Raw genomic sequence first — 23,891 nt, 5'->3', positions numbered from 1 at the left:
CCCCCACCCCAAAAAAAGAAGGGCCTAGATATCATATGCATAATAATCTACCAGCTTGGTTGTTTCTGATTGATTTTCTATCACAGTCAGTCTGTGTTCCCGTACTTTATTTCTAGCTAAAGCCAATTGTTAACCAATGACACTATGTATCTTTTTGTACAATTTGCCAATTTTGGGTACTTTATAACCTGGGTGCCTCCTGAATTGTCCTTGTGAATCACCATTCTGCCAAGAAAGGACTGAACAAAGAAATGATTTATGTACTGAAACATCAAGGTAATTTTTAAACTATGTAACTCAAAGGTATTTTTACCAACAGCAAAGAAAAAAAGGACTTTTTGTGGGGATCAAAACAGTGGTGTCTTTAAATAAATAGCAACCATTAAGCTATTTTAGATGTTTCAATTATTAAGAAAATAAAGTTTTTGAAAAAGAATCTTATAGGGATTTGTCTTAAACAATAACCTTTGTCAAAATAGTTTTGGATAGCCACTTTTATGCTTTTCTTTTTGAAGTTTTCTTTCCTTATGTATTTCAGTGGCATAGTCCCTATTTAGAATAGGTTGCTACTTGGCCTAAATTTTTTAAGTGTAACTTGGAGATAATTATATAACATATCCTATTACCTAATGGGAAATAGAAAAGAGTCACCCTATGGAATACTGTCTTGCTCAAATCAGTGAGATGATTTCCTTGAAGTTTCCAGTTTTTGGACACATTGGAAAGCATGGACACCCGAGGATGCAGCATTAAGACCTCTAGGTGAGATGTGTGTGTCTGTTTTTGTGCTAAGCTGTTCATACACTTTCACATTTTTTAATGAGGCTGTTCTTTTTCAAGTGTTATTCTTCCATTCACCAAGACTCTTTTTGTTTTTTAACAATTGTTTTAATTAAATCACTATTTACATTGGTTTAATTACCTCTCTACATCAGAAAATGTATAGTATTACTTGGGGAGACATCTTTAGGAGTCATTCAGTATAATATTTTAATTGATAAGTGCTTGTCATTATTTAATTTGAGGTGCCATTTATTTTTACCATTATAAAGTATGCCAAATATACAGAAGGTACACTGAGAAATCACAATTGACTAATGACAGCTTTGAATTATGTATTCATAGAATTTTTTTTGTTGGACTAGGTTATTAAAATCACAAAAATTTTGAGTTGCAATATTTGTTGGATAAATATATGAGTGAATGGGATAATAAAAGATTATATGGTATCATGTGTGGTTATGTATACATTTATATAAATACATATTACATATATATGTTAATAAATAAATTAGTATATTAACAACTTAGTATCATAAGTTCTGTTATGAAATTCTTTAATTATGGGAATCTAAACAGGACTTGCCTTATATATTCCTTCTCTAGATACATCCTTTATTATCCTGTATTTAAATATATTAGCCACATCAGTTTAGTGATTTCTTTTCCACTTGGGTACTACCACTTGGAAATCACCCACCCCCCTGCCACTTTTTTTGTGTGTGATGTTTTTCCTTCCCTCACAAACTTTTGCTTACTGATCTCCAGACCTAACTGATGCTTTTTAGTTTTTCTCAATGCTGCTCCAGGTCAGTTTCTACAGTGATAGGACTCACAGAAGCCAGATGAATAGAACAAAAAGATAGCTTCATTCTGATTTCTTTTTACTCCATGTTTACCAATTAAAACCTACCAATTAAACCCTAAAAACTAAGGAGATATTTTTGATGGGAAAATAGACTTCTTTATCCTGAAAGCAAAATGCCAGTATCTCTATCTTACACCTGTTTTATATTACTATAGTTAGAGTAAAATGAAATAATACATGTAAAGTGCTGTCAGTGTGTTCAGACCTATTAAGAACCCCTGAAGGGGACCGGCCTGGTGGCACAGTGCTTAAGTTCCCATGCTCTGCTTCAGTGGACCAGAGTTCGCGGGTTTGGATCATGGGCGCGGACCTGTACATGGGTCATCATGCCATGCTGAGGTGGTGTCCCACGTACAAAATAGAGGAAGTTTGGCACAGATGTTAGCTCAGGGCTAATCTTCCTCATCAGAAAACAAAAAAAAGAACCCCTGAAGAATAGCTGTTATGATGATTATTATTTCTCCTGAATCATATACATTTTACTATAAGGATTAAATTTACTTTGTTTTTTTCTTTTTTTTCATTTTTTTCATTTTTTTCTTTCCATGAAGAACATACTTTGGGGTCCAAGCAGCTATCTTAAACGTTAAGTTTTGTAAAATGTCCAAGTTCATAATTTGGTAGTTACCTATAAATGCTAATTACTAAAGCATTACTATAAAAATGTGTTGATGCACTCATATTTTTCATCTGTGTCTTGGGGTTATGTTAGATCTTACTGTGGTAGCTATTGATTTTAAAACCATACATACGCATTAAATAAACTCCCAGTCAGGCTAAAGTTACAACAGAAATGTTGCATCATATGCTACAACCTTAGAAACTCTCCCTTGGCAGTAATGGTCCCTGACTCCCTTTGGATATTTTAGGCACTGATGCTCCATAATAGGCCATTAAGGAAGATGTTTAATTTGAGACCTATCCAGGTGCACCCTACTGAGATGAGATAATTTCAAAACATGTGTCTTTTCTCTCCTGCCTGGTTGTTACTGATATGTTAACTACAAGAAATGAAATATAGGAAAGCTATCTTGGAATACTTTGTGAATCACAAAAGAGAATATGTTTCTTTCATAATCTCAAGAACAAGTCTGTAAAACATATAGATATTCTTTTTATGTGAGGAGGTTCTAAAGGAATTATTTTTAGACCTTGTCTACTATACACTTTTAAAAATTTCCATTATTTTATAGTAATCTCTTATTAATAGTTGTTTAAACTGCTTTTGAAAAAGTGATGTATTGAAATTTTTTAAAAACGTGACTATCAAGGGTCTAAAGTCAAATTGTTTATATGAAAGAGATGAATGGGACTGACCAGTCATGATAACTAAACCACAGTGGAACTCTGTGTAGTCATCTAGCTCATAATGAGATTTAGCTTCCCCTGCATTCTGCTTGCTTTTGGAAAGTCTTCAAAGAAAGTGTAAGTAGATGTGTATTTTTTTCCTTATCTTCCTGAAGGAATTGTAATAGATGAATTTTACTCTGTTACGTCAATTCTTGTAGCTTCTCTATTCTAGACTTTTGTTTTTAAGTCAATTACTTAGTAACTGTCATTTTTTTTAGAGAAATAGTGTTAGGAAATGAGATGTTTCCTAGTTCAGTCGCCTAAACTTGTACTGTAGCTTGCTATGATTCTGGTCATCTAATTTTGACCTTTAAAGTTCATTGTTCACAGCTATGGAAATAACTTTCTCACCAATCTCAACTGTAGTGCTGTTTGCATTGATGATAATAGTTTTTTAGAATTTTGCAGGAGGAAATGTGATTATATTGGTTTTAAATCAAACTCTGGAACTTCACTTATAACACAAACTTACGCTGGATATAATATATTGTCATGGTTGTCAATCATGAAGTACTCATATGATTTCAGTTATAAAATTGGCAAAAACAAAACAATGTAACACAGTACTAGTCCATCCCAATCATAAAGTCTTTGTAGATAATAAAAATCTAGCAAATATTAGAAACATTTGAGGTTAGCTTGATTGATCGTTTGTCAATTTGATTCTTGAAGTTAAAATAAGTATAAAATCACAAGTAATTCTACTTTAAGATATGTTTGCTCCTTCACAGTAACATCCAAAGTAATCTCATTTCCCTTTTTAGAAAAATTACTTTAATACTGGAATTAAATAGTTGTGCTGATTTGAATTGGAGTGATAGATTTTTGAAGTCTTTTCAAAATTTTATTTGGGGGATACCTTTTTTCTTTCTTTCTATTTTTTTTCTTTGATGAGGAAGATTGGCTCTGAGCTAACATCTGTGCCAATATTCCTATGTTTTGTGTGTCAGATGCCACCACAGCATGGCTTGATGAGCGGTGTGTATGTCTGTGCCTGGGATTTGAATCTGCGAACTCCAGGCTACAGAAGCAGAGAGGGTGAAGTTAACCACTATCCCACCAGGTTGGCCCTGATACCTTTTTTCCCCCTGATTGTTTTTAACTTTTTATATAATTTAAGAAGCACTTGCTTTGTTCCTAAGAACCTACAAGATCATCATTCCTGGGCCGTTCACCTAAGGAAGTTTGTTGTCTTGCCCCTCACTCACCAAAACAAGCATGAATAAAAAGAGTCACTGATATCTATTCAGATGTGCCAAAGATGTATATGGTGCGAGGTAGGAATTAACCAGAAGTGAAGATAATGAAGGCCTTCTGTTTATGGCATGATCCTCCCAAGCTTAAGTTTGTTTGAATATTTCAGTGAGTAGCTGTATCCTAGATCTTCATCTTACTCGATTCAACCCATAAATTCAACACTAATCACGCCTAGATAAAATCGCCTTATGTTTACACAAAGTATTAGTCAGCACAGGCTTCTATAACAAAAATACCGTAGACGTGGTGTCTAATAAACTACATAAATTTATTTCTCGTTGTTCTGAAGACAGGAAACCCAAGATCAGGATACTTGGACGGTTGGGTTCTGATGAGAGCCCACTTCCTGGGTTACAGACAGTTCTCTTCTCCCTATACCTCACATGGAAGAGGCTAGAAAGGTCGCTAGAGTTTCTTTTTATAAGGGCACTAATCTTGTTCATGAAGGCTCCCCTCTCATGACCTTATCAACCTCCCAATGACCCCAGCTACAAATATCACCACATTGGGGATTAGTACTCAACATCTGAATTCTGGGGGGACACAAATATTCAGGTTATAGTAGGTGTGTTGCAGAATCGGTAGTCAGTAGAAGTGATGAAAGGCAGTAGAGTCTGATGAATGAAAGCACAAACCATGAGTCTAGATTGTTTAGGTGCAAATCTGATCTTGTTTAGTTTTAGTCCTGTGACCTCAACAAGCTCTTTAACTTCTTGGTCTCTCAGTTTCCTCATTTGCCAATTAAGAATAATAATAACCCCTTCCTTTGGAGTTGTTATAGGATTAACAATAAAGTTTATATTTAAAATCAATTAAGTGAGTTAATATGTGAGAAGCTCCTACAACAGTGCCTGATGTAGTAAGGGCTCAATAAACGACAGCTGTTATTATGAGGAGGAATATTGTTTTGCCTGGTGCTCTGTAGATTTTGGAATAGATTAACATGTTCCTGTTAGAAATGGAATTATTTGCCTTGAAGTACATACCTGTTATATTGGGAATGTTTTAACTGTCTATTGCTTGCTCTTCCTAATTTCTACTTCCCTTGGAAACATAGAAATCAGCCCTTGATTATTATCATAAATGACATACTTCAAAGCAATTTTTATTTTTTGAATATCCTTTTAAATAATAGCTGTGTTCATTCAGACTTATTTTTCACAGCTAATATTGATAAAAATTTGAGATTTTATGTAAATACTTTGTGTAAAGATTTGAGATTTTATTTTCATTTTTGAATAGCAAAATAAGGTTCTCTTTTACAAATCATATACATGGAAAGAGTACGAGATCCATGTTTTAGTTATAATTATCTAATTTCAAGCAACTGAATTATTTTCTAAACTAGTTTCATTAGCAATTATTTATACTTAGCTTAATTTCAGACTCATTGATTTTATTTTCTATTGAACATATCAATGGAGGCACATATCTTATTCAAAGCCTACTGGAAACAAACTGCAATTAAATGCTTTGTGGGATCTCAGAGAAGAGGTTAACTCAAGGACACTTTGCAAGAAAATGATCCTGTGTAAAACATCAATCTGTTTCATGGTTAAATGATATGCTGCCCTAAAGCCAAAAATAGCAATGTTCATTAAATCCAAATTTGGTCCTAAACATTAATAGACACTTATTAGATCATAGCATTATCTGAAAGACAATTAGATGGGACTTTTACTCTAGAGAACTTTCTTATTAAAATTACCTTCCTAGATTACTTATTTTCTAACATAGCGTCAAATCATGTTTGAAACATAATTATAAGGAGATAGAGATTTTACTTAAGCAATAAAAAAAATATTGTTTGTTAGTGTTTCAGACAGTGTGAGAGAGTTAGCATTTCATTGCTTGAAAAGTCTTGTAAGTAACCTTTTTAAAAAATTTAACTGAATACGCCTCGTTCTTTCATTGCTCTGATGTCTGAAACTTATGGAGGAGATAGTAGGGAAGGAATGAGGGAAGAATGGAGAATTGCGTAAAGTTCCTGTGAGAAGGGAATTACTCTCCCTATTTCTAATTTGATTTAACTTTTACCTGTATCTCCTGTACCCATCCTCTGTTTTTTCCTGATATTTTTCCATCCTGATTCCTTTTTCCTTCCACCCCAGTGAAACATATAACTGTGATACTTCTACAACTTGAAAAATTGTTTTCTTGACGTTTTTCAAATAATCTATATTTTATATCACAGTTCTGGACCTTTAGGTCACTGTCAACCCCCACCACGCTAACTCTGGCAAATATTGTTACTGACATTGCTAGCCTAAGGTGTTTTGTTTCCTCTCCATTTTCTCCTACATTCCGCAACGAATTTAATTTTCTAACAGCATCGTGTTTACAATATGCCTTCTGATTCTGTCCCCTTTCTGCCCAACCACTCCCAAACTCCTATCAAATGTTCTTCTGTCCCACTCACCCCACAGTGTAATCTCATTTACCATTTATAACCCTACTTTTGAATATAAAAGCCTTCATTAAATGAGAACAAGGATTTTTCTCACTCATTGAATGCATACTCTTGCCAGGAATCTTTATAGGTGTTTTTCATATTACTTTTATTGAAGCCTTACAACCACCTGGTGGAATAAGTATTAATTTCAGATGTGAATGTTAGGGTATAGAAAATGTAAGTAATATGCCTGTTGGTCATACAGATCACAGCTTGAAGAGAATGGACTGAAATGCCGTTTCTCACCCCAATGCTCATGTCATACCTTATATTCATGCTGTTTCTAATGGCTCTGACTTATGCAATGTTTAATATTTGATGACAGGAGCTTAGATTTTTAAAAAAAAAATCTGTGCAGAAATAAAGGATTAAGAAAACTATGGTCACATCCAGCTGTAGGTCAAGGCAAATATATACTTAGCGTATATGAAATTTCTTCCAGGTTATATTTGACTTGAATGTGTTATAAAATATATATCTCTACAGATAAGTAATACACTGCCAAATGCACAACAATACCATTGTATCTAAAAGTACTGTAATTCTCTGGAATCAATATTTGATCTCAAATAGCCTAATAGCTGTTAAGCAGTGTTATGCAGGTTTGGAACCCTGGCACAAACTATCATGTTATAAAAATGCAAAGGCTACATTATTTTTGTGTGGTCTCATGTTGGGTACTATCTAAATATTAGTTAATTAATTTAATGATTTATTTAATACTTCTATTTCAGTTTATACCTCTATTAACTTGGGCACTTTATTTTAAACCAAAAATCCTTTACACAAATTGAATTCAGAAAAAAATGTTCAGGTGTTTAGGAGCAATGTAGAGGATTATAAAAATTTTAGGAATATGGATGGGGCTGGCCTGGTAGTGTAGTGGTTAAGTTCATGCACTCTGCTTTGGCAGGCTGGGACTTGTGGGTTCCAATCGCTGGTGTGGACCTACATACCACTCATCAAGCCATGCTTTGGCAGTGACCCACATACAAAATAGAGGAAGACTGGCAGAGATGTTAGCTCAGGAACAATCTTCCTCAAGCAAAAAGAGGAAGATTGGCAACAGATGTTAGCTCAGGACCAATCTTCCTCACACACATACACACAAAAAAGTTTTAGGAATATATTCACTATAAATATTTACCCTCACTCTTAAATGACAGTACTTGCAGTAATTTTTATGTATTTATGTAATTTGCACCTTTAAATATTACAAAAATTTATTGAAATATTACAAAACACATGGTTGGAAATTAACCAAATTGAATTCAAATTCCTTTGTGTACAAAATCCTTCCTATTTTGCCTCTGAGGATTGTCTATATTATTTTCTGCTGCTCCTCACTTACTCTGTAGACCTGAAAAATCAGATAACTTTCAGTTCTGTAATAGGTTCTGTCTTTTACCAGCTCTTTACCTTTTTTTTTTTTTTTTTTTGGTGAGAAAGATTGGCCCTGAGCTAACAACTGTTTCCAGTCTTCCTCTATTTTGTATGTGAGCCACCACCACAGCATGGCCACTGATAGACGAGTGGTGTAGGTCTGAACCTGGGAACCGAACCCGGGCCACTGAAGCAGAGCATACTGAACTCAACCAGTAGGCCACCAGGGCTGGCCCTACCTGTTTTTTTTTTTTTTTAACAACAACCATTAACCCAAGAATGTTTCTCCTCCAACTACTATTTAACAAAATCTTATCCATTCTTCAAATTCTAGCACAATTACATTCCATTCTTGCAGGTCTTCTGGATCTTCCAAGCTGTATCTTCTCTGTATTTTTTTAAACTCTCTTTATCATGTTTGTATTTGTATTTTGTTATTTGTATTTCCAGTGTTATCTCTCCTCTCTTTCTTGCCCCCATCATTCTCCTGCTTCTCCCTTTCCTCCTCTTCCTTCTTTAATGAAAGAATTTGCCATAAATTTCTCATATACCCTCTATGAACAAACATAATTTACATTGTTTGCATTCATTAGTGATTTCTTGGAATACATTGCCAAAGAAACACATATGTGGGTTGACTGAGTTCAGTGTTTCTTGAAAACATTCAACCAGATGATTGAGAATTTGTCTTCTGTGAATCTCCAAAGGATCTAGCACTAAGAAAGTGTTCATTGCCAGAACTTTCAGTTCCTTATTGCTTCTAAATAGACTCAATAATTAAAAACTTTTTAATAGTTATTTAATATAATGCTCTTTGACTCCATAAATATTGAAAGAAAGGAAAGATCTGTGAACTTTATTGTAATGCTTTTATTTTCAGAGTCAAAATGTTAAGAGAAAGTGTTTAACTTAAAAAAAACGAAAATGGTACGATCAATAGTAGGACCCAAACTAATAGTGCTTTACAATTCTCAAGTTTATTTACTCACATGAACTCTCTCAGGTGAGAAATAATACATGTAATTCTTTTGGCAAACAACAAGAAAACTTTACAGGAAAAGTGTATTTTTAGGTTTCAGACCTTGTAAATTATAGCTAACATTTCAAAAATTCTTTTACTGAGTCTAAACTCCTTTAAAACTTATTTTACTTCCACACAGTGATCATCACACCAAACATTTTAACATTTTATAGGATGGTGATGAGAGGAAGTTGTGTGGTAGTCATCTAATTTTTCATCTTCCTGCACTACTTCTTTTCCCGAAGATTTAATTATATCATAGAGCTCCCGTTCACATCAGAAGGAGTCTTCTATGTAGAACTGCTTTTGGAAAGACATTTTTGGGAGAAAAGATGTCATCCTTCATTTCACAGGGCATGGACTATAAAGCATTGCTGTGTATGTGCTTATAATTGTGCAATATTAGTAAATCATGAAAACATTGCAATCTTAAATTTGAATAATGAGTGTTAAAGCCCCTCATCTAAGCACCTATGAATAATTAAATACTCTAGTTGAAATATATTTTCCAGCCTTATTAAATGAATATTTCTCAGAAATACTTGGCTCTTTTTGGTTGGTATGGATGGATCTTATTTATGAATGTAATGAGCCAAGTGCACATAAATCATGATTACCTAGATGCTCTGTTATGATAACAGATATTTGCTTTATTTATTTAAGGTAGTGACAAATGATTAAATGAAATAGGTAGGTTAATCTTTTTTGAAATTTATATCACTTCAGAATTTTATATCATTAAAAAGGTAATTTATGGAGGGGGATTGTGATAAATGTTTGATTTTTTAATGAATATAATTTCAAATCATTTCAAATTTTGAATTCATGTGCTAACCCTGGAAGAATACAGATAACCCCCAAGTAATATTTATAAACATTTCTAAAGTAAAGGGTTTTTTTTTGAGGTAATAGCTATAATTTCCCTATATGTAATGAGAAAAAAAATGCTAAATGAAAAACTCCTGTATTATAATTAGCATTGGAGTTATAAGACTATATACCAATTAATTATTAAAATAATACCACATGATGTTTTATATGTTTGACATGGGCAAACGTGTAAAAACAAATGACCTCTAAAAAGACGTGGCATAAACAAGTAAATATGCAAAATAAAATATGGTTCAATAAAAATTTGTAAAGTTTATATGGAATAGAATTTGTAGTTAGCAAAAATTGTGATAAGTGAACATTTAATAATTGGGAAAATGTAAAAATATTATAAAGAACATATAGTATATTGTCTAAGTTATTCTGAGAGGAAAGTGTAATAATAACATGCAATTTAATTTTGGGAAAAATTGAGAGTAAGTTATCTAACAGAAATGTGATTAAGAGTAGCTAAAATGGGGGTAACAATTTTAAAATGGGTGACTTTTAGATTCTAGTATTAGTCTCTATTTAGAGTATACAAAGGGAGAAAATATAAAATGAAAATAGAAGCTTTCAGAAATGATTTAAGAAGAAGGATATATGAAAAAATTAAACAAGGAAAACAAATGATGACACCAGAATTTAAGGTGAGAGTTTTCTGAAGGTAAAGTCAGTGTATTATGTTTAGGAGATGAACTTTTGTTTCAGCAATAACAAAAAAATTCAAATATCTTCAGAGTATAATTGTGCTAGATATGAATGAAATTCAGTCTAAATGTAGCAAATAAGGGGTTTTCCATGTAGTTTATGAGGAAAGACTTTAGTTACATAAAATATTTGTGGAATATCTTTCCATGTTGAGATTCTTTTTCACTTTTAGTGGAACTTGAGTCAAATCACATAGCTTCATGATTATGATCTTAAATAATGATGATGTAAATTAGGATACTTTGTTCAATCTCACCTTTTCATTTTAAATATTGTGAAGAGTGGTGAAGTTAGGCAGTTGTTTGAGGAATAGAAACTTGAAGTACCTCATCAAGGACTGCACTCAAAATATATTCTTTCCAAGCTTCGGACAGGGTAACAGGCAAAGCTATTTGCCATATTGTGATAATCTTTGATAAAAGTTAGAGGTACTGTCTTTTGAGAATAACTTAAAGCATTCATGTTTTGATTTATTAATGGAAATTAGCATAAATAATAAAGTATATTTTAAGCAAGAGAAATGTCTGATAATCCTCCTTTATAAAATCTCACTTTGTTTTAGTATGCCTTGGTCAGCTGTAGAATTCTCAAGGAGAGTGTGCATACTAGGTAGCTGTGTTATTAGTTTCCTAAACGTGTAAATGAGAGGGATGTGGGTCCGGCAAGTGGTCTATCCCTCAGTTTTGAAGGAATAAAAGAAACAAAGGAAGTTGGTGGATGACAGACACCAACTGACAGATATGCATGATCACGTGACAGTCTCATTCAGACAATAACTTATGTTATCTTTAATCCTCACAACCAACCTGCAAGGTGAATATTTTCTCTCTTTTCTAATTGAAGAAACGGAGATTGAGAGAGGTATCCAAACTTGCCCAGCCCCAGAATATTAGGTCAGCGTGATTTTAAATCCCTTGCTCTTAGCCACAAAAGAAAATCTGACAGTTTTTTTACTTTGTGTTCCTAGAACATCTCACATAACACATATCACATTTTGCACAGCACTATAATTATTGGTGAGTGTACCTTTCAGCATTCATGTTTTACTGCAAGTGGTTTTAACATGGTGATTACATTTGAGGCTTGTAGCCACACTCTCCCCACTTGACCCATAGTCTTAGCACAGAGCTTTGTACAGAGAGAAGGCTGAGGAAATTTTATTGGAGATGGAAATACATTTTGAAATTGACTTGAATGCTTTATATCATTAGTAAATCTTTTTTTATGAGTGATTATCTTGTCCTATATGACTTAATGAGTCCCTAATGCCTTTTCTTGGTTTTTCCTTTTTATGTGATTTTAAAGAGCTATGTTTCAGAAATGACTTGAATGAAAATCTCTTTTATATGAAGACTGATTGGTTTGGTAAAGTTAATGACAACACATGAAAAAAATCATCTAAGAAAGTTTACATTTTTTTTAAATGTTTGTGTTCAAAGAGCGGTGGTTTATCTTTCTGTAGGTGATGAACAGTCTTATCTTTCAAGTTATCTATTAAAATTCATACAGTTGAATTATGACTATTTATTATATGTGCCCCCAATTAGCACCTTATTTTGGGGCTGTGGCTGGGAGGTGGGCAGTTGGTGAGATTGGAGTGTCAGAATATGTTACCCTCCTCAAATGATAGCTTCTATTCTTCTAAATTCCTTTCCCCACCTGTTTACACAATAGTCATGAAAATAAATTCCTATGTCCAAAATGAATGTAAAATATCTTAGACGTGGCTTTATTCCTTGCTGTGAAATCTTAAACCCTTATTATAAATAATAGATGTGCACTTCCTCATCCTTTCTATAAAGTAACTTTCTCCTATTGCTTCATCAATGTAAAAATATATATCATATGAAATAAACTATTATGGTTTTCATTAAAGCCAGACTTAACAATAGCAATACTCATATTTCACCATGGGAATAATTTTCCCTGTTCCTCCAAGGGATACAATGTATTACTAGGCTGCTTTCCTTTTTAAACATGTCTTTCTTCTTTTTTCTCTTTGTCCCTCCACTTCTTCCTCATATATCCATACTGTTCCCAAGTTCTTCACTCTTCACGATCAAATAACATATTTAATCAAGGCCTAAGTCTTCCTTGGAAACTCGCTACATTGTCCCTTTCCCTTGCACAGTGAATAGACCTAATTACTCTCATACTTTTTTTTGTTTATTTCTAGTTTTGAGAGAGGAAAGAGCACTGATGTTGGAGTCAGACATTTGGTTTGACAATCTTGCTGCAATACATGGTTGATTTTCCTCCTCAGTAAACATGAGACAATATTATCTGATTTATAGATTTGTATGGAGAATTAAATCAGATAATAATATAATATCTAGAACATTTCTTGGCATATGATAAGTACTAAAAATATGTTAATTCTTTTCGTTATCTTGTGACTTTATTTACTGTGTTCTGTTTTTCCCACTACAGTGTGAGTTGTGAGAAAAATTGTTCTATTTCATTTGCATTTTCAGTAGTATCCACTATGATAGATATTAGTGTATATATTTTTGAAATAATGAATAAATAACTCACCTAGACAACTGCCCGCAATTTTTTGGGGTGGCAAAATAATTTTATATATATTTATCTTATGTATATATATGTTTGTTTGTGTTTGTGTGTGTATATGTGTGTGAATACACACATCTCCTGATGCCATAGACATAGAGTGAAAAAAAAGACAGTAACTGAATGTTGAGAGTTGGGTGCGGGAGATATTGTTTGTTTGTTGATATATCAGTCGATTTGAATATCCTTCTTTGAGCATCTATTAATTATTACATGCATATTAAAGAATGTAATTTTAAATTAGCAATTTCTTTCAGAATTTATTTTCAGAAAGAGTTATATACTTATGACAATTAAGAATAAGTTCTGAATGTTTTATTTTAGAGAACATGAAATGAAAATGTTGCATGTGATTCCTTTCCACATAGTTTGTTTTATCTCAACCATATTTTTCTTATCAGTGCTTTCCCTATTGTAAAAGTAAAATATTATGAGATTGTCTATTATGAGCTTTGTTTTGTATAATGTCTGTGGGATTAAAAGGAAAATATTTATATCTGTTGTGTCCAGATTTAGTGTTCTAGGAGTCCATACAATAGTGACTCAATAAATATTTATAAGTTAAATTATCAAATGGTCTTGCTTTGTACACATCCACATTAAAAGGATGAGTGGGATAAAATTGAAAACTAATGAGATGTTTAAATGTTGAGACATATAGCACTTATTACATAGATGCTGCTCTGGGCAGTACATATTTTTATGTATTTTATATAATTTTAAATTATAAATTTAACTCATTTAATGTTCATATAACCATATGAATTCAGTAATATCACTCTTTCCCATTAACAATAGGAAACTGAGGCACTGAGGTGTTAAGTAACTTGCCCAAGATCACAGTACAAGTAGAGTTAGTAATTGAGATCAAGTGGTGTTGCTCCAGAATCTCTGCTCTTCATTACCATTAATATGCAGTGCGAGACATTCAGATGAATCTGTGTAATTTTGCCATATAACCAAAGCAAATTTTTCAGAAATATTTTGGCATTTATTTTGGCAGAATGAGGTTTATTAATACAGTCCATCAGTAAACTATTTTGAATATCCCTTTTCAGAAAAATTTTAAGTTTGTACTCAAAATGTGAAATTGTTTTAAATATATGTCAATCACCAGAACAAAAAGTAGAGAAAAAAGAAAGAGAGAGAGAAAGGATGAAGCGATTTGTATGTGATCGATTAGTTTTAAAGGTGCAGACTGTTAAAGACAACATCATCAAATTTTGTTTCATGTTCCTTCAGTATTTTTATTTCCTAAGATAAATCTGTGCAGACTTTAAGAGGAGGCAGCTATCCCAGTTTGGTTCAGTAAAATAACCTTTTTAATGCTTAAAACTTTTAATATCTTCCATATACCTTTAACACGTTTAAGCAAGATTCCTCATCTTAAGTTGTAAGATCCTAGAAATTATGCTGCGTGTTTTATTCAGTATTCTATCCTGTGTCCCTAGCCTAGTGCTTTGTATTTCAGTGGACACTCAATAAGTCTCTGTTGAATGAATTTAGTATGTTTCAGTGTAATTAACTAACATAAATCTTTGGTTTTCATGGATCTACTTACAAAGATGCTTAGAAAAGTAATATAGTTAACATGTAGAATAATTTCCGAATGAATATCAGGGCCTAGAATGAAAGTAAGGCTTATACATTTAACTTTTTTTGTTGTAAACTCGTGGTATTGGTAAGGAATGAAATTTTTTTACTATTTTAATATTAGCAAAAATTATACTTGTGGAAATTGTTTATACAAAGCAAGTCCCAAATCTATTTATACATTATAAAACCAGTATATTCATATTAATTTGTCCAGTGAGATTGAATTACTTATTTCAGTCAGTTTGGGGGCTGGAAAGTAAACACTGTGGTAATATGTGCAGAAATAACATTCTTTAGATTACTTACTCATTTTTATATATGACGCCTGTATTCATTAAAATAAAGAAGGGATAGATGGTTACTAGACTTGTCGTGGTGATTGTTGCACGATGTATATAAACGTCAAGTCACTATGTTGTACATCTAAAACTAATATAATATTGTACGTCAACTACACTTTGCTAGAAAAAAAAATAAAGAAGGGAGGAGGCGCCATAGCATAGTGGTTAAGTTTGTGTGCTCTGCTTGGGCAGCCCAGGCTTTGCAGGTTTGGATCCTGGGTGCGGACCTATATGCCACTCGTCAAGCCATGCCATGGTGGTGTCCCACATGGAAAATAGAGGAAGATTGGCACAGATTGTAGCTCAGGGACAGTCATCCTCAAGCATAAAGAGGAAGATTGACAACAGATGTTAGCTCTGAGCCAATCTTCCTCACCAAAAAAAAGAAGGGAGGAGGTATACAGATGTTCTACTCAGAAAATAAAGTTTCTAGGAATTAAGAATACCTTATTTGATAACCCATTGTTTTTTCTTGTTTGCAGGATTCAGAATTGGGATACTGGTGTTTCTGTTTTTGAGGAATATTTCTTTTTGAGTTTTTTTTTTTAATCATCAGTCTTGGAATACAGAAGAGGAACTAGAAAGACACTATTTTGTTTCACGTTTGGAGCTCTCACTCCTGAGGCACTCTCATGCCCGAGTACACAGCCATGTGGCCATCACAGCTACTAATCTTCATGATGCTCGTAGCACCAATAGTTCATGGTAAGCCCTTTACTTAGATTTTTGTGTGGTGCTTAATGTTGTCTCACTTTTTTACACTAGACTCTTTCTTCTAAATCTTTGCTCTGTCATTTTGCAGCTTTTGCCTACCATATATTAAAATGAGTATATATTAACATGGCTAAGTAAAAGACCATAATGTGTACCTTAAGCTGCAATAAATATCATTTTAAGTCTGATTTCTTAAAGTGTCTATTGAAATTTATGTGTAACCAAAAGGTTTTTTTGTTTGTTTGTTTTTTAAAGAACTCCAGCATGTTTTATTCTTTGTTTATACCACTTATGGAAAATTAGCTGAATTATTCACTCTATCATTTATGATGAATTGTTTGGTTTACATACTTTTGTACTTAAAAATAATATTCAATCCAGTAAGTATGCACATTTGAAAGAAAACACCAAAAAATTTGCTTTCTCAAACCACATAAATATTTATTTCTGAGTGTTTACTACTCGATTCAATCTTTAATACATGCAAACGAAACCTTTCAATAGTGGGAAATTGTTTTTGTTATATACCTTTTAATTCAAATAAGAAAAAACAAACATCAAAATGATATGAATTATGCAGAAAGATAATTTTACTGAAACATGCTAATATACTCATAAAAGACTTGTATGCTCTGTTCATTTAGACCTCTCGGTGTTTATAACACAAATATGGTAGTTAAATGATATACCTTTGCAAATTTTATAAAACATACAATCTTCAATAAATAAACAAAAGACAAATTCTGTACAACTTAGTGTAATATTCCCTGATGCTCTATAAAAACTTGCAAATTAAAGTCTTTATGTTCTGTTTTTACAGTTTAAAGTTTTCCAATACTTATCATCGGTTTTGCCCCAACATGAAAATGTTATAATAAAGTTACTATGTCATACATTAATGGTACTTATAGCAAAGAAAAAGGCGTGCAGCTCTGTCTGCCGCTGCTTAGGAGGTCTCAGAATATTACAGTGTAGCAGGCAGCTGCAATGAAGTTTTAGCCTCTTCTGCTCACCTTTCGTTTTTAATTGACTGCAGAAATCTACTGCACTTCATCAGCGAGGCAATTCCAACTTTGGCCCCTATTCCTAAGTTTCAACGTGAATGGCATTCTGCTGTCATTATAAAAACTAGATTAAGTAACTTCTGTCTCTTTTGAAGTTTTCCTCTAAGGTTCCCCTGATTTAACACATTTATTTCTAATAAACCACTCTAATATGAGGTAGTTTTTTTTAAAAAAAAAAAGAAGAAAATTATACCACCATCTAGTTTTAAGCAATGTAAATTTGTCAAAATTTCAAAATGTTTCCTGAATTCATATACTGATGGAGCACTTGTACATTTCACATAATTGAGCCAAGAGAACATTTGTGATATGGGACAATAAAAGAATTATATCACTTAACAAGTGCTTTTCTAATTATCTGTATATCTAAAGATGATTCTAATTAGGTTTTCTGAGGTTATAAAAATGCCTCACTCAAAAGGTCATTTTGAAGATTAAGTAAATAGTATATGTAAAGAATCTAGCATACTGCATGACAAATATTAACTGCTTGAACATGTTAGTTTCCTTCATGATGCTATCTGTCCCTCAGTTTATTTTTGCTCCAGTAAATTGTAATGACCAGGAATTAGCTAACCATGAGAGCTGTGTCATTTGATGTTGATACTCATGGGAGGAAAATACATATATATATACATACACACAATTCATGTTTTAAAAAGTCAATCTAAAATTACACCTGTTTGAGGAAGGTAGGTTAAAAATAGCAAAAATAGACATTTTAAGAAAAAGTCTTTGCAGAGCTGAAATTTCTGGCCTCTAAAAACTGACACCTACTGTGTATTTCAGTGGGCCCCAAACATAGCTGAGCCGTAGATCATGGGTCTTGGGTTGGGACCTGTATTGAACACACACACACACATACACACATGCACACACACATACACACACACGGAGTCTCTCCAAGTACCTCTGAGGAGTATTTTAAAACCCCTAGTAGTGCACATAGAAAATTGACCTGGTATATAAAATATTTGGGGCTAAAACCTTAAGTAATCATTTCCATTTTATGTGAACTATTTTCTACTATCTCGATTTTGAAACATATCAGGCTGAACACTGTAGAAGCTTTCTACTTGTAAATTTTACCCTTATTACCTTGTATAGGTATTTTAAAACTTGCACCAGAGAAAATGCACATCAGTCTTGTTGGCCATCTGTAGAAGGCATTTCCATTGCCTTTGTGGTATCACTTCTGACTTGTCAATAAAGGCTTACACATGAACAACCTTCTGGAACCCAGTTTGTGCACAAACAGAAGAATGTGTGAACCTTTGATCAGTGCCAAAATCTGACAGGGTAGACATTTCCAGACTCCCCACCAATCCTGGCGTAAAGGAACACTGCACAGTATGGAACCTTAGACGATTAAGTTAAAATGGATAGAAGTACTCTTGTTTTCAAAACATCCCCTGTAGCATCTCGCTGCCTACTGTCATTGAGATGCCCAGCTTTATCCCTCCTGACCATAGAGAATGCCTTTTTCTGCTTGTGACCTGAATTGCTATCCCATTCTCCAGAGCAAATAAAAATGATGACTACTAATTTTATAGCCATAAACTTTAGACGTATTGGTACAATTAATCCTCACAACAGTCTTATGGGTTTAGTATTAGTAATTATTATTATTATCATTATCATTAATTTTTTACAGTAAAAACATTGAGGTACAGAGTGGTAAAGGAACTTGACCGAAGTTACACAGCTGTTATGTGACACAGAGGGATTCAAAACGAAGGACCTGGTTTCTTGAAACTCTGGTCTTACTGCATGTAGATAATCAATTCCCGTTAAGGCTATTCTTCCCTACAGAGAATCCCATCTCCACTCTCCTGGTCATTTGGGAGCAGGTGAGGCAGAAACGCAGCTCACCTGCCTCTTCCATGTTCTGGGCATAGACAGATTGGGCTTTGAAAACTGACAGACCTAAGATAAAATTCCAGCTCTGCCACCTATTAGCTCTGTAATTCTGTTACTTTGTAAACTAGTTAAATAGCATTTGTCACCGCCTGTGAGCTGGAAAACTATGCTAGCTGCTAAAGATACGGTAATGAATAAAAGATTCCTAATTCTTCCCTCAAAGAGCTTACAGTAACATAAAAATTTGTAAGCCTACTTTTCATCTACAAGAATGAACATTTATTCCTTGCAAGTTATTTCAAGGAACAGCTAGAATAATATATGTATAGCTTCTAACATAGTGCTTGGCATTTGGTAAATCTTCCTTATATTTTATTTTCCTACCCCTAACTACCTTGAAATAGAGCTAAACCTCTGAGCATTAGATAAAGAAAATGCATAATTATCCTTATTCTTACCCTGAGAATTGAAAAAAATCTTTTTATACTTGAATATTTGTTTTGCCAGAAATTTCTTAATACTACTATCTAAACAAAATTCTTTAAACTGATATGTATGAAGGCTTAGTATATAACTATCAGTGATACAAAGTCAGGGGTAGTTGTATATAATTGGTAGTATGTAATTATCAGTGATACCTTTTTTGCATGATTTCCACATGGGTAAAATTAGAAACCAAGCTAAAGAATTAATTCTGAATAATGTTTACATTAGTTGAATAGTCTCTACATTGTCCTAGAAAGTCTGGCCAGTATTTTATAGAGAAAAACAAAATTAATCAGTACACTCACATTGTGTATATATATGTACACACTTTTTTGATTAGGATGTGTCTCTGGTTCTATGTTTATCTGTCCATATTTTATGTCTCTGTGTACCTCTGTATTTCTCTTTTTCTGTTTTCCATGACTGTGCCCCCTTCCTATACAGCCATAAAACACTTATTTATAATGCAGTGAGACCTGGCAGCAGTAAAGAGAAGCAGCTAAAGCAGATGGCCAGTTCTTTGCTGTTAACTAATGAAGGGTTGCGTGAAGATAAAGGATTGTTTTGTTCTATTGATGTGGTTGGGAGCAAGGGAAAAGATGGGAATCAGAGAACAGTAATCCAGTGATAATGCAGCCACCTAGGGCTCATCCTGATTGGCAGGAAAGGGATACCAAGGTCCAGTGTGGATCTGGGCTGGGAGATCTTGTCCTGGGAGGTGACTTCGCCCACGCCACAGTTGATTGGGAGTGGAGAAGGTGATTGGGGTGCTTAGATCTTTTAACTAAGTCTTATCTTAATTAAACTGTACTTATAAATTGTGTCACAATTGAAAAGATAGTAAACAGAATCATTGGAGCTTACTGTGGGTAAAGGGGAGCAATATTTTTTATGGTACCTTTGCAGAAAAAAATATGGTTTTAAAAAATTCTTCTGTAACCACCATATGTGTGGTTTTTTTCTGCTAGTCTGCTTTTTGTTGTTAAACTTGCATGTGTATTTATATATTCATGGACTTTACAGGCTAACTCGCTTTTTATTATGTTCAAGAAGTTTATTATAATAAACAGTTCTTAGCAGGGACAAAACAATGATCAGATGCAAATATATTTAGTACTATATGTTATGTTATTTGCATTTTATTATTAATCTGTATTTTACAGTTGTAATTCTATTTAATGTGTCAGTGATTTAAAATCACACCCATATATTTTTTAACTTCTAATAAGATGTGAGGCTTTAGAAAGTACAAAATTTCATTTTACTACTTAATAACATAATTCATTTTATGAAGTGTTTTATTAATTGCGAAAAAGTCAGGTTGACTTCTAAGCTTTGCTTAACTTTGTTATTTTTAGAAATTAGTCATCTTTGAAATGTTTGTAATGTTTGCCAGCCTAGGTAATTTGTAATACTTGCAGTAATATGACTATTTTTATGGTTAAATAGGTTATACAGAAAAATCTTTGTTGTGGTCATGATATATGAGGTTACTGCGAATGCATTGAACACTATCTGCATTAGCCACTTGGTACTGAATTTCAAAATATTTATTTCATAAGTTAACTGTGCAATCTCTAATATATCACATTATAAACTACAAATATGCATGGCTGATAGCTTTCCTCTGTAAGAATGTGTTTAGAAACCTTCCCTACGTACTCGGCATACAGGTTAGCAATTGGAAAAGAATTTTCTTTTGCCTTCACACTTGCAAAACATGTTATATGTGAATTTTATTGTAGTGACACTCTATGAGTAACATGTATACATTGAGAGTAAAATAGCATCTTCTTATTTTTAGACTTTATATGTTGTGACTGTTTGGGGTTTAGGATCATATCTTATTTTTTATATTTCTTGGCTTTGGTGTAAACTGTGACTGCCATAGGGTAGTCTTTGTACGCTTGATATTGAATGAATTTAAAAATATTTCGATATATAATATATAAATACCTAATTATCTGTTTTCCTCTTCTTTGCATTGCTATTTACTTTCATTCTCAATGTGAGAATATTGCTCTTACATTTATAATTTCTTATAAGTAATCATAGTACATTTTTCATGCATTTATTTCCTTCATTCTGATTCGGAAATGATTTCTTAAAGACAAACCAAAAAATTGAAATGCAATAGGAAAGAGTCTCATTGATTTGTCATGTAAATAAGAGACTACGTACTGTATTCTGATCTGTTTTAATTTGACAGTATAGAATAAGACCCTGTTGAAAATAGAGTTAATTTATTCTCTACTTTTTTCAGATTTTTAATTGATAAATTGAAAATGAACTTTTAAAATTTTGTTAATAATTACAGTTTTGTTTTATTTGAATGTATATTCCCCCATATTGTCATCATAGCAGAATTAGTTTCTTTAAATATAGAAAATTGTCTTCCTATCAAGAAAAATCTATCATATATGGAGGATTTGATCAAATAAGCCAGGCTAGTTAAGGATTTACAACATAAATATGCTAGTTGTACTTAACAAAAGTAATAGATAGAGGTCTTCATATAAAAATTGGCTCTCGCAATGACATTTGATAAGCTTTCTGTGTTTATTTCATCTACACATATTACAGTTTGTGGTGATTTGAATATCATAATGTCAAGGTTGTAAACTTACTGGTAAAGTACAAGAACATAGTCTCATATATTTCTTTGTCATTAACAGTATCACCTACTTTATTATCAAAGTAATTCTCCTTACACAAATTTAAATCAGAAGGCAAAAATCCAATAATCCCATGACCCACTGGTATAATTTATTAGATTTTTCTTGCAGTCATGTATGGGTACATATTTTTTTAAAAAACTGGAGTAATGTGAAAAATAAAATTTATATCATTTGTTTTTATTTAACTTTAAAATGTAGACATTCCTATGCTCTCATTAAAATTTTTAAAAATTGTATTATTTTACCATATGAAGGAATCATTGTTTATCTAACCATATGTTGATGGCTTAATATTGAAGGTCATTGATATATTACCATTACAAATAGCGCCATAAAGGAACACGCTTGTATAGAAAATTGGACTATATTTCTGTACCCCTAGAAGAAAGTCTCTTGAGACATGGAAATTAAAAGAATGATTCTCTTTTAAATTAATTAATAACTACTTTAAATGAATGGTAGGAAATGATCAATACAACCTTGTTTGTTACTAGTACAATTTATTTAAAACAGTTCCATAAGTTTTGGCTACTATAATAATCAACAAAACGTAAGTAGAATAAATATTCAAATATTAATAAATAATCATTATTTGTAGAGGTATAATAATCTAGAAAATTCAACAAGTAAAAACTTTATCGGAATTAATGAGAGCACTTTGAGTTCATTATATGTTTCACTCATATATATGTGTGTATAAATATATATACATTTATTATAAATATATTATAAATATATATTATATATAATATATTATATATATTATATATATATTATAAATATATATATAAGTCAAAACAGCAATGAAATGCATGAGTTATTTAGGAAATATCATAGAAGGAAATGTATGGAACCTATGAGAAGAAAACTCTGAAACTTTACTGGGAGTTATAAAAGAAGACATGCCGTATACCGTGTTCCTGGATGAAGACTGAGTACAGCAAAATTGACACATATTTCCAAATTAATTTTTAGATTTTTACACAACTGCATTCATAGTACCAATGTGAGCTTTTCTATATAGGATTTCAACAAAATTATTCTAAAATATATATTGACTATTAAACAAGAGAAAAGTTAGTGAAAAATGAAAAGAGTAGTAGGAAGGCACTTGCCCAATTGATTATAAAATATATTTTATAAAAATATAGTAATGAAAGATAAAATCTCAAAATTAGGGAAGTTGATCAATTGTAAAAATGAGATCTCTGAAACAGCACTGCATTTCATATGTTCTGTTGGAATGTGATAGGAATGACTCCTCAGAAAATCAAATGTCTAGGGCAAGAAGTAGTCAAGAAGGGATCAAATTGTGTGTGTGTATTTCAAATTATATATTATGAAACTTCTGGAAGAAGCCTTCTTTGAGTTATCTACTTTAATCTCCGTTTTGTAACAATGTATTAGATAAAATAAACTGTGCTATAGTCTCAATAGATTCTAAAATTAATAATGGCTTCCAGAGAATATGTTCTTGTACATCAAACATTCCAAGGGAGGTGTTTCTGGTCAGAGTGTGTGTGGGGGAGTGTGTGGTGGTAGCAGGGAGGTCATTCTATTGCTCTCAGTTATTCAGAGACCCAGTGTAACGGCAAGAGGCTTCCAAAGTCGTTCTGAGGGTCATTACCTCCAGTTCGCAGGAAGGAGGAAGGAGCATTGTGGAGATTCTAATGGAAAGTTTTAGGATATGCTCGGAAGTAGTGTACATTACTTCTGCTCACATTTCCATTAAATAAAACTTGGCCTCATAACCACACCTATAAAGGACTTTGAAAAATGTAGTCCTCTTGTCATAAAGGAAGAAGAAATCTTTTATGAATATCTTTTATGAAGAAAGGAGGTTTTTTAAAAAAGAAACTGGATCTAATGCACTAATATCTTTTTTATTA

At 32.6% G+C, this 23,891-nt stretch overlaps 1 protein-coding gene across 50 annotated transcripts in view; it reads left to right on the top strand.

The window, feature by feature from the left end:
* Nucleotides 1–23,891, top strand: part of ADGRL3 (adhesion G protein-coupled receptor L3) — an 801,265-nt gene that overhangs the window by 268,321 nt on the left and 509,053 nt on the right. For all 50 annotated transcript variants that reach the window (XM_070262457.1, XM_070262459.1, XM_070262461.1 and 47 more), the window contains one exon: nt 15,683–15,905. In XM_070262457.1, coding sequence (XP_070118558.1) covers nt 15,833–15,905 — 73 coding nt within the window. In that variant the 5' untranslated portion in view covers nt 15,683–15,832. The remainder of the gene's footprint in view (nt 1–15,682; nt 15,906–23,891) is intronic.

The sequence above is a fragment of the Equus caballus genome, chromosome 3 (assembly GCF_041296265.1).
Source record: "Equus caballus isolate H_3958 breed thoroughbred chromosome 3, TB-T2T, whole genome shotgun sequence".
Taxonomy (NCBI): Eukaryota; Metazoa; Chordata; class Mammalia; order Perissodactyla; family Equidae; genus Equus; species Equus caballus.
This window is presented reverse-complemented; position numbering and strand designations above follow the sequence as displayed.